The 12,543-nt window shown below is 39.9% G+C and overlaps 1 protein-coding gene across 1 annotated transcript; it reads left to right on the top strand.

Annotated features, from left to right (window-relative positions):
* Window positions 1-10,158: 10,158 nt before the first annotated feature.
* Window positions 10,159-11,380, top strand: LOC126585439 (AT-hook motif nuclear-localized protein 25-like). The gene has a single exon (XM_050249880.1). It carries the CDS (start codon window positions 10,549-10,551, stop codon window positions 11,245-11,247), a length of 699 nt encoding a protein of 232 aa, XP_050105837.1. The 5' UTR covers window positions 10,159-10,548; the 3' UTR covers window positions 11,248-11,380.
* The last annotated feature ends 1,163 nt before the right edge of the window (window positions 11,381-12,543 follow it).

The raw sequence follows: 12,543 nt of genomic DNA on the forward strand, positions 1-12,543 counted from the left end.
ATTTTGTGCATCAACATTTAGCGCGTGTGTGGGAACGACACTTATTCCCACTCTCTTCAGCGTTGTTAAGATGGTTTCCACCATTCGTACACTCTCTTTTGACTAGGCATCACTTTCCAACATGGGGAGTGAAGGAAGCCACAGCACACAGAATGACACCCCTCTTGCACCTAGTGCGAAGAAACGAAAAAATGAAGGAAAGAAGGTTGTTCTTCAAGCTAAAGTCGATGAGTTAAAAGCTCAGAACAACAAGATAGCAATGAAGAATGAGGTCATCCAGGAGCAGTATGAGAAGCTCTTTGAGACGCTCCACAAAACTAGGTGTATTCAAACACGCGAGCTCATTGCCCCTATGAACATCAACCATCATCTAGGTGCCCTCCAACACGAAGAGTCACCTCCATTCGACATGAGTATCCCTGATGATGAGCGAGCTAATCATCAAAACATTGATCAACATGAGACTTCTCTCAACCCAGATGCTTCGACCCGAAACAGAAGAAGTGGAGAAAGACACCTCCTTGCAGAAGGGTTGGAAGGATCGAAAGTCGTTTATCGTGACTACTGAGACTTCCTAAAGCAACGTCAAGAGAATCCCCTCCACATATGCTCGAAGATCAATGACCCAAGGGTTTCTGAAAGACTCAATCCCATCCCACGACCCAAGCCAGCTTCCAATCTAAAGAATGAACGACAAGTCCTAGAGGAACATGAAGGTACATGGGACTTTGAGGTATTCCGACAGACTCACCCTAGAAGTCAGTACGGCGAGTCCAAGGAAAAACCACACGCCCTTGCTCAAACTTTCCTACTTCCAAAAGGCGATGGAGACTTACGAAAGAAAATTCCAGTGGTACATGACTCCACTCAGGACCCCCTTGTCCTACAACTCCTTGAGGAAGTAAACAAGTTGAAGGCCGAACGTCAAGTCGAGATACCTGACTGGAACCAACCCAGGCATAGCCCTCTCACAAGGAGGATCCTCGACACCCCATTCAAGCGAAGACAAAACAAAAGCTTGGTTTACAACTCTATATTGGTAGGGAGGACCCAATTGAACACCTTAACCTCTTTGAGTCCACCATGGCATATCGGATGCACACCGACGAAGAACGATTTCTTCTCTTCCCCTCCACCCTCTCTGGCGGAACTTTTAACTGGTATTGTCGTCTTCCACCTAAGACAGTAGACTCGTTTGAGGAACTGAGGAAACTGTTTATCTCTCAACACATCTTCCAGACCAATCGTTTGCATTCTGCAGATGACTTGTACAATATTCGCCAGAAGCCAGATGAGTCACTACGAGAGTATGCCGGTCGCTTCAGCCATAAGCATTCTCATTGCGCTAAGGCAGATGACAAGACCGCCCTCAAGGCCTTCAAGGTAGGCCTACGTGATTGTTTCTTCAAGTACATGATCAATGCCAACACTTAGAAGACTTATTCTGAGGTGAAGGCACATGCTTACAACCATGCCTTCGCCGAAGCAAAGACATACCAAGGGAACCCCCATATGGTTAACCCCTATCAACAAGTGGGAAGTGGAAGTCAAGTTCTACCAAGTGAGGAGATCTTTGCCATTCAGACACCTATTGCATCATCTCCTGCCTCATTTAGCTACTCACTAAGTCACCAAATGTATCTGTCTCTTGGTAAGAGGAAGGATTTTTACTCTCAGCAAGCCCATTACAACAAGAGGATAAAAGTTCGTATCAAGACAACCAGGGGTGAACGTACCGTCGACTATTATGATTATGGGGCCAAGCCTCACTCTTTCAAAGTGGAGGACTAGGTACTGAAGGAAATGCTATTATAAGAAGGCATACACATTACAAATGTTTTGACTCTCAACTGCTTGAGATATTTTGTCACACAAGCCATTCGGCAAATATTTAAAGAAAAGGGAATTCAGACAACTTCTTCTAAGTCTTTTGCGTTCCTAGCACTGGAACACTTGGTCTACGCTGACCTACCCTTATACTCCAACTCAGAGCTTCAACATGCGTACTTTGACATAAAGTATGTGATACTAAGTGTTACAACCAACATGGTTCACATATCAAAAGCATGGATCCCTACATGTATAGCAAAACATTCATAAGCATCACTCATATCAATCAACATAAACATCATACATTCCAACACATTCATACATAAACATCATACACTCCAACACATACATACATAAACCAACTGTGCTTCGAAAGGGTTCAACATACTTTGTGTCATTCGACACTTGTTACAATGTGTCTCGACAACTTGCCCTTATTCTCACCAACCAGGTGATGAAATGTGAAGAAGGAACTCATCTTCATGCCACCAACCAGGTGATGAAATGTACAACCCGTACTCTAATATTATTTGGCAACTTGCCACTCATGCCACCAACCAGGTGAAGAAATAACTCATCTTCATGCCACCAACCAGGTGATGAAATGTACAACCCGTACTCTCCTTCATGCCACCAACCAGGTGATGAAATGTACAACCCGTACTCTAATATCATTTGGCAACTTGCCACTCATGCCACCAACCAGGTAAAGAAGGAACTCATCTTCGTGCCACCAACCAGGTGATAAAGAAACTCACCTTCGTACCACCAACCAAGTGATGAAAGCAACTCACCATTCATTCCACCTACCAGAAGACGAGTGGTACAACTTGTACATATGAACTCCTAGCATTCACAAATAATCAAAAACCCTCAAGCTTGACAACTCAACTAGGAGAGTTATAGTCACCAACAAAGTCATATTGCAAGCCAACAACAACTTGTACAAAAGCTTCACACACTCTTAATCAAGACAGTGTGAAGCAAAACCAATTTATGATGCCAACAAGAGCTTCATCAATGGAGGGCAACCACAATTCTCAAAAGCTTCACACACTCTTGATCAAGACAGTGTGAAGTAAAACCAATTCATGGTGCCAACAAAAGCTTCATCAATGAAGGGCAACCACAATTCTCAAAAGCTTCACACACTCTTGATCAAGACAGTGTGAAGCAAAACCAATTCATGGTGCCAACAAGAGCTTCATCATAGGAAGCCAACCACAATTCTCAAAAGCTTCACACACTCTTGATCAAGACAATGTGAAGTAAAGCCAATTTATAGTGCCAACAAGAGCTTCATCAATGGAGGGCAACCACAATTCTCAAAAGCTTCACACACTCTTGATCAAGACAGTGTGAAGCAAAACCAATTTATAGTGCCAACAAGAGCTTCATCAATGGAAGGTAACCACAACTCTCAAAAGCTTCACACACTTTTGATCAAGACAGTATGAAGCAAAACCAATTTATGGTACCAACAAAAGCCTCATCAAAGGAGTTCAACCACAATTCTCAAAAGCTTCACACACTCTTGATCAAGACAGTGTGAAGCAAAACCAATTTATAACAAAAGCTTCATCAATGAAGGGCAATTACAACTAGTAGAAAGCTTCACACACTCTTGATCAAAACTGTTCGAAGCAAATTCAATTTATATGGTTCATCTAAACCTTCGACTACTACAAGGTATGGCTTGCATCACAATCTCTTACTCAACAGTGTGGAAGCAAAATTTGTATATGTTGTCTCTCCCACATTTTCAAATTTCTAATTTTCCCAAAAAAAAAAGGGAAATTGGGAAATTCAACAAAGCTTCACCACAAAAGCTTCATCAATGGAGGACAACTACAAATTCTCAAAAGCTTCACACTATCTTGATCAAGATAGTGTGAAGCAAAATCAATTCATGGTACCCAATAAAATCTTCAACTCCAAAGCTTCACCTACAAAGCTTCAACTCCAAAGCTTCACCTACAAAAGCTTCACCCATAAAAGCTTCACCCACCACAAAAGCTTCACCTACAAAAGCTTCACCGGCCACAAAAGCTTCACCTACAAAAGCTTCACCACAAAAGCTTCACCCACAAAAGCTTCCCCCACCACAAAAGTTTCACCCACAAAAGCTTCACCTACAAATCTTCAACACAAAAGCTTCACCTACAAAAGCTTCACACTATCTTGATCAAGATAGTGTGAAGCAAAATCAATTCATGGTACCCAACAAAGCATTAACCTCAAAGCTTCACCTACAAAGTTTCATCTATAAAGCCTTCACCTACAAAAGCTTCACCCATCAAAGCTTCACCCATCAAAGCTTCACCAACAAAAGCTTCACCTACAAAGCTTCAACACAAAAGCTTCACCTACAAAAGCTTCACACTATCTTGATCAAGATAGTGTGAAGCAAAATCAATTCATGGTACCCAACAAAGCTTTAACCTCAAAGCTTCACCTACAAAGTTTCATTTATAAAGCTTAAAATATATATATATATATATTTGAAAATTTGAAAATTCTAAAATTCTAAAATTCTAAAATTCAGAAATTCGAAAATTCGAAAATTCAAAAAAAAAATTACATAGGCCTCCTCTTCTTTGGGCCTAACAACTTTCATAACAAATATATATGAATGAGGAGTTTTGGGCTACCACTTAGAAAGGAAAATGGTGAAGTTTTGTTACTTTGGAAACTTGGCTACTAGCAAGACACCTCCTTCATCAACTCCCTCGACCGGAGACTTGGGGGACTCCTACCATATGCTACTGCATCTTGATACTCGAAAGTCTCACGACCACTCAATGACTTGGATTTTTTCAAGTCTCCAACCGAGAAGTTTTCCTCACTCAGGAAATTAAGGGAGCACTACCTCAACCTACATGCTTCACTCATAAAGCTTCAACATACAAGCTTCAACAAAAGGAAAAATTCAAAAAACTTAGTGAGGAAAGCCTTGGTGTATTTAAAACAATACGTTGAAATGAAGCAAAACTTGTTTATTGATATCTCTGATAAGTTACAAATATGCACATATACATGAATCAAAATAAACAAACAAGAGGGAACCTTCACAAATGTTGCTCAGGAGAAGTCTCAACAGTCGGCAGAGCCCAAGAAAGAGAATGCACCATAGGTTGATTATTAGGAGCCTCAGTACTAGGCAGAACCCCAGAAGGAGAAGGCACCAAAGGTTGATCATTTGGAGCTTTATTACGCGGTATAGCCCCAGAAGACGAAGGCAATAAATGCCTTTGGAACAAACCCACAAACCTCTGATGATCAAGTAAAATCTGACCATCAGATTCTTGCAGCTGGTCGAGCTTCCTCTTCATATTTGTAGCATAGTCATGTGCAAGCCTGTGCAACTGTTTATTCTCATGCTTGAGCCATCTGATCTCCTGTTTGAGACTTATCACTTCAGCCGCCAATGATTCAACTTGGCGGGTTCGAGCAAATAGGCATTGGGCCATATTAGACACAGAACCTGCACACTGAACACTGAGAGCTAGAGACTCTTTAACAGCCAACTCATCAGACCGTTTGGAAAGTAGTCTGTTATCTTTAGAAGTGAGAAGGTTCTTGGCCACCACCGCAGCGGTCATATCATTCTTCATCACAGAGTCCCCGGTAAGAGGACCAGTAGGGGATAAGAAGGATGGGCGCCATATATTGTCTTGAGAAGGAATGGCTGCCTCTTTACCAAAGTTCAAGTCAAAACGACGGTCGGATGGGCCAGACATTCTCAGAAATGATGAAGGAGAAATGAGGTGCAATAAATCTCTAAAGTAAAGGGAAAATTCCTACAAGCAATAACTCTCTTAATATACTTCTTGCACACAATTGGTGCTATAAAAGAAAGAGCAACAGGGTCGTTGGTTCAAAAATCGAAGAGGCACCACTTTCCACACGCAACATCAGCTCCTCAGGTACCACAGATAACTTTGCCAAAGATCTCTGACAAAGTTTAGACACATAAATTTTGAAGATCCAGCTACCCTACTATTACCCACAAGGGTAAAGGAACAGCACCACTGCTTGATAACTAGAAAGTCCCTATTTGTGTCAACCTCCGTGATCCGTGGCAAGGCAGACTGGCAAAAATCCCAACCTTTACTCACATTCGAGAAAACACTCCCAACAAGACTGCTTGCTCAAAAATCGAAGGCGCACCGCTCTCTGAATCTCGAGAGCCAGACTCCTAACAGGATTACCTGCTCAAAAATTGAAGAGGCACCACCTTCCGAATCTAGAGAGCTAGACTCCCAACAGGATTACTTTCTCAAAAATCGAAGAGACACTGCTCTCCGAATCTTAAGAGTTAGACTCCCAACATGATTGCTTTCTCAAAAATCGAAGAGGCACCGCTCTTCGAATCTCGAGAGCCAGACTCCCAACAGGATTACGTGCTCAAAAATCGAAGAGGCACCGCCCTCCGAATCTCGAGAGCCAAACTCCCAACAGGATTACTTTCTCAAAAATCAAAGAGACACTGCTCTCCGAATCTTAAGAGTCGGACTCCCAATAAGATCGCTTTCTCGAAAATCGAAGAGACACCGTTCTCTGAATCTCGAGCGCCAGATCCTTGATATGATTGCTTGTTCGAAAACCGAAGAGGCACCGCTCTCTGAACTTCGAGAGTTAGATTTCCTTGGATAAAGCTTGTCTGCAATTTGCACACATAACATCAGCTTTCCAGACACCACAAACCACTTTTTCAAAGTGCTTTGACAAAGTTAAAACACGTGAAGCTTGCAGCTCCCACTACATTGCTATAACCAAGAAAGGTAAAAGAATAGTACTACTACTTGTTGTTAGGGAGACTCCTATATATGTTGACCTCCATCCTCTACAGCCAAGCAGACCTGCAAATAAAAAAAAATGTTCAACTTTTCTTCACATCCGAGAGGGCACTCTCAACAGAGTCTCTCAAAATACTCAACTTCTTTTCTTCCCAATAATACTTTTGCAAACAAGCCACACCAGAGCAAGAGTATCTCATATCATCAGGGTTAAAAGCAAAGTATCCTATATCATATTTTTTCCCTGTCTTTTCCTTTGGCCTTGTTCTTACCTGCAAGACAAGGAGAAAGAGAGCAATCAGTCAGCACTTGGAATCAAGCTTCCAGTCAGGAACTGACTACCTGGAACCCCTTGCCTAATTACTTACCTGGCATTGCTCTCGAGTACTCATCTTCAACATCTTATGCTTCCAGAGAAGATACCACATATGTCTGAAGAACAGGTAGGGCAAGTGAGAATGATACAAGGAAGCATGTGGAGACAAGCATAACAAAACACATGCTGATACATCCACTACTTTGTCAACAGCAAAAGTATCCCATATCATCAGGGTCGAACGTACTTTAGATTTGATGGACTTGTTTTGACCCTCAAATTCTTGAGTTGGCCTTATACTCTGGAGGAAACCAGAAAACCCTCCAGCCCAGTTCAAGAATAAGCCTGTGGAAAGTTACTTCTTCAAAAGCAAAAGTATCTCATATCATCTCTTCTCCATTTGCTTCTCATTATCCTTGTTGCTGTTTACAACACAAGGAGAATGAGAACAATCAACCGGAAGCCGAAGTCGAACCTCCGATCTAGGTTGCTTGCTTGGAAGTCTGATTGCTTACCTTGTATGTTACCTCCTTCGGTAAATCTTCTAGCTCGGCGACTTGGGGGACTCCTACTATAGGGTTTGTATCGCACTTGACCAAGCTCAAAACTACAAGTAAGCTTCAAGTGAAATTGATACATTACCTTGTGCATCTTCATCGGTTAAAGATACCACCCCTGGATGGAGGAAAAGCACTTCTAGAGAAAATGCCACATCTACATATGAGACAGATAAGGCAAGTGAAAATGATACTACACTTCAGTACTTAGAAGTTTCGTGATTACTCAATGGCTTGGATCTTACAAGTCCCCAACCGAGGAGCTTCCCTCACTCGGGAACTTAGGGGAGCACTGTTTGTACCATACTTGACCAATCCCGAAACTACTGAGCACCGGTCAACGTTATACCGTCAAGGACCCAGAAGAGTTTCCCTTCAACCAGGAGGCCAATCACAGCGCAACACATGTCGACATCAGAAGCCAATCATAGCGCGACACGTGTCAACATCAGAAGCCAATCACAACACGACACGTGTCAATGTCAGAATGAAACTAGAAACTCTCTTCTATAAATAGAGATCATTCTCTCACAATATTTCCTAATGTCATTTGTACTAAATCATTCACTGGTACTCACTAAATGAGAGCTTGAACCTATGTACTTGTGTAAACCCTTCACAATTAATGAGAACTCCTCTACTACGTGGACGTAGCCAATCTAGGTAAACCACGTACATCTTGTGTTTGCTTCCCTATCTCTATCCATTTACATACTTATCCACAATAGTAACCGGAGCAATCTAGCGAATGTCACAAACTTAACACTTTCTGTTGTACCAAAATCCTCACTAATTTCGTGCATCAACAACTTGCTTGATCAAACAATTGCTGCCACTTATGCAATTGTTTCATGTCATATTAGCATATCAATTGTAGAGTATAATTCATGGAAAACTTGATACCTTCGTTGTAGCCTACAATTCAGACAAATCGCAATACCCTAAATTTATAATTGCTCATTATATTTAGGGTTTGACCGAATTAGTTCTAATATGACCTGATCAAACATATACGTATTAAAATTGATAAAATTAGTTCTTATTCAAATACACCAATTGCCCATTCGGATATACATGCTGCCAAAATTTATAAGAATTGGATCCATATTCGTGACATGCTTAACTAAAACATGGTATTTAATGTACCTACATGCTTGACAATAATCAGCACATCACTTATGCAAATACATCTTAATCTTATAACCAATTTAAGCTTTCAAGGATCCAATTAAATATATACACCAACCAAAGTACAATATCATAGGCCATCATGAAGAATATCGAATTCAATGAGACAAACCGTTTTACTTTGGTAGATGACTCTATTGTGCTTGCTAAGTGGAGGGGACCTTCTTCAGTTTTCCAATTTAAGGTCAAAACAAATATAACATGCTCACAAGAATTTAAAAAACAACATCAGCGGCACGTGTGATTGGTAGACTTTCAACGTTTATCCAAATATCAATTACTGATTAAGCTGTTTGCTTTCAGTCTCTAAAATCAACTTTTCTTAATAGGTTTTAATCATATAACCAGCGGTTCTGATACCAATTGTTAGCCTTATAAGGTTATACAATTAAAACACAAACGAAGGAGTGACTGACCTGAATCCAATGGTAGTTATCGAAGATGCAGCAGCCATGCAAGCAAGACGTGATCGATAAAACTCCAATTTTTATGTTTGTCGTGACAAATAGAAAACACCAACTCTTCTGTAAACTCCTAGCTTTATGACAATACTCTATGGGAAGCCTTAGTTGTCGTGTCTAGGATTAGAAGGGACCGGTGTTTATATACTAGCCAAAAAGTCTTAGATTCCGTCCATAAAGGAAAACTAAAACTCTCCTTTCTTGGCTCTCAAGTAAAATATCATAATCATATATTATTAAGGATTCCATCAATCCTATTTCCAATATAAGACACCTTATATAGAATTAATATCTTTAAGAGATTAAATCACAATTAACATTATTCTCCAATATTACATTCCTATTACATGTAGTAGACCACTTAAGGTTGATTTATATTGGATAAATCCAACATGAATTCCAACTTTGGAGGATGAGTTCATTCCCCATTATGAATAATGCATTTTCACCATGCAAATTTCATGTTCAGAACTATTCAATTTCTTCACATGTGAAGATCATCCTTACAAAAAAATATTTCAATCGGAGGTCACTTAGTCTTTCAAATGTATAGAACAAATCGACGGTGCAGGTACTATATTATATATACATGGTGAACGGTCTATCTATTTGATGCGTTTAAATGTTCGTCTATTTATTTGATGTGGTTAAATAATTAAACGATCTCAAATTCGAATAATTTTTTGTTGAAGTGATCTTAAAAATAAAAACTAATAAATTAAACGATTTCAATCGTTAATTTTATTGAGTAAAAAATACGGTATTCGCAAATAAAAAAAATATGGTCATCCCATATAAGTGATGTGCAAGTATTAACCATCTTTTATTCAACTCATCTCTCTAGTTTTCATAGGGTGTTTCGAAGCAAGTTCGCCTATTGGAAAGGCGGCTTCTCAGTCAGACATTCAAACTCTTAGAAGTTGAGAAAAGAAAAAGCAAACATCATGACACCATATTATAATGGCATGTTGGTGTATCAACAATAATTTATAATATTAAAAAGTTCCCTGTATATGCTAGTTGCTCCATATGACCGCACTTTTCTACTCTTCATTTGGACGTATCTGGAAAAATTGCATCTCCCCTTTTGCATCTGTTCCTTCCTCTCTAGATATATGTTTGATGTTCTTGACCGGACATCTTTAATTTCCCTTCTTTATTTTCTTTCAAAAATCTAAGATGGTGATAAAAGTAAGGCAACTACTTTTGCAGTTTCATGATCTAGGGTTTGGCTTCAAAGGCTTTGATTTTTCGTTTTCGTGAGCCTAAAAGAATTCAGTGCTAGCTAGCTTGGTTTCTTAGCTTGCGTCACATTTTTGAAAGAAAAAAAAAATCAGTTTTTGAGTATTCATAGCTAGCTTCTTCTTCAGTGGATTAATTAGGTTTGGAAAAAATTAATGTCAGGCGTCGATGCTGATCCTGATGCACCCACCAACACAAGTCCAGGTGCGCCATCCTCCGCCGCTCGCCGGCCTCGAGGCCGTCCTCCCGGCGCAAAGAACAAGCCCAAGCCGCCCCTCATAATCGCACAAGACACCCCAAATGCGCTCACATCTCATGTTCTTGAAGTTTCCTCCGGTTCAGACGTTGTCGAATCGGTGATGACCTACGCCACCCGCCGTGGCCGAGGCGTTTGCGTGCTGAGTGGAAGCGGTGCAGTGACTAATGTCAACCTGCGCCAGCCAGCCGTAGCAGTACTACCTTTAGGAAGCAGTAGTACTGTGCTGACGATGCACGGTCGTTTTGAAATCCTGTCTCTCACCGGTACGTGCCTGCCTCCACCGGCCCCATCTGGAACCAGTGGCTTGGCGCTATATCTGGCTGGTGGACAAGGACAGGTTGTTGGAGGGAGTGTTGTGGGACCCTTGAGGGCTTCAGGGCCTGTGACGTTGATTGTGGTTTCTTTTGCCAATGCAGTGTATGATAGGTTGCCGCTGGAGGAGGAGGAGAAGGAGGCTCCACTACCGCCATTGCAAGCGACCGCTTCGCAATCTTCGGGAGTGACGGGCAGCGGTAGCGGTGGGGATGGGTACAATTTGGGGATGATGAGAACATTTCCTGGTGATGTATGTGGTTGGAATAGTGGGACTAGTTAGAACTTATGCTTCAGAAGGACTGGAATATGCATGGATTGTTCTTTAAAGAGTTCATCTAATCTGTAAGTCCGTGTTCAGACATTGTAAAATCCATCCAGCTGAAATTGTTTAATAAATTTTCGGATCTTCTTTATTTTCCTAATTGTGTGATCGATTTATGGAAGCTTTGTTACATAATGCATATATAATGTGTCAATTGAACTACTTTTTCTCTCTAAAATCTAAGTAAGAATAACAGTTCCATCTGATTAATTTTTAGAAAAAGTTGCAACATTGGTCCTTGAAGTTCAATCCTATTGACTCTCGATGCTATTGTTGTTCATGAACTTGTTAGAACATGGAACAAATGATTTCTCTAGGTTTTGTTAGAACTTCTGTCTCTTATATATTTGTCTTTAAACTTTTTTATTTTGTATGAAAATTTCTAAGGGTGTTATGTAAAAGGATTTTGCTCCAAAGTCTAAAAATAACTAATGGTTCAATTTCTTTAGTTTTTAACACTCATTGTTGTCGGTTTGATGTGCTTATTTAGTCATTTCCTCTTCTAAAAGTTTTGGATAATTTTGAAAGTATCTTGAATTAATGTCTCGGACAAGGTGGAACATTGAGACTTGAAATATTTCATGCATTGGTCTATTTTGTTTGACCTTTCAATCAACTAGCTAATTCAGTCAAGCTAGCTAGCTATAGAAGCAACTTAATTACTGAGTCTGAAACTATCAGGATAACAAATTACCGTTTTCAATATTATATATCAATGAAACAGATAGTGTAAGCGTCACAAATTAATCATGTGACTCTATATTATATTGTAAAATTAAAAAATCAGGTGGCACACTTGATAAATTTAGAACACTCCCACATTGGTTAGTGCCTCATATTATTTAAATCTCTCTTATAAAAAGGCAATAATTTATGCAAAATTCTTTTCTCTTTTTGTACATCCACGTTTATTTGTTTTTTTCTTTCATTCGATCAAAAGGTTAAAAATAAACACAAGTGTGCTTTTATCATAAAACTAATTAGCAACATACGGAGTAGCTGAACTACTTATAATTAAGCATATATAGAATCTCTTCTTTCTCCAATGTGAAATTCACTCTCAACATTCACATCATAAAATAAACCAGTTACTTAACAATTATATATTTTTACTGCTTCACACAAGATTCTCATTCTCTGGTTTTACCAATCAGCGAAGCACCTTTTGTTAGTTATTTGTACAATTTATTGTTGGCGAATTGGTGCAAGACACACATGCCTAAATCAAGCATTATTGTATGTATATATCAGTGT

This window comes from Malus sylvestris, chromosome 10 (genome assembly GCF_916048215.2).
Source record: "Malus sylvestris chromosome 10, drMalSylv7.2, whole genome shotgun sequence".
In the NCBI taxonomy this organism is placed as follows: domain Eukaryota; kingdom Viridiplantae; phylum Streptophyta; class Magnoliopsida; order Rosales; family Rosaceae; genus Malus; species Malus sylvestris.

Bases quoted from the DNA above. Each gene is read 5' to 3' on its own strand.
- LOC126585439 (XM_050249880.1), top strand. From the start codon at position 10,549: ATGTCAGGCGTCGATGCTGATCCTGATGCACCCACCAACACAAGTCCA.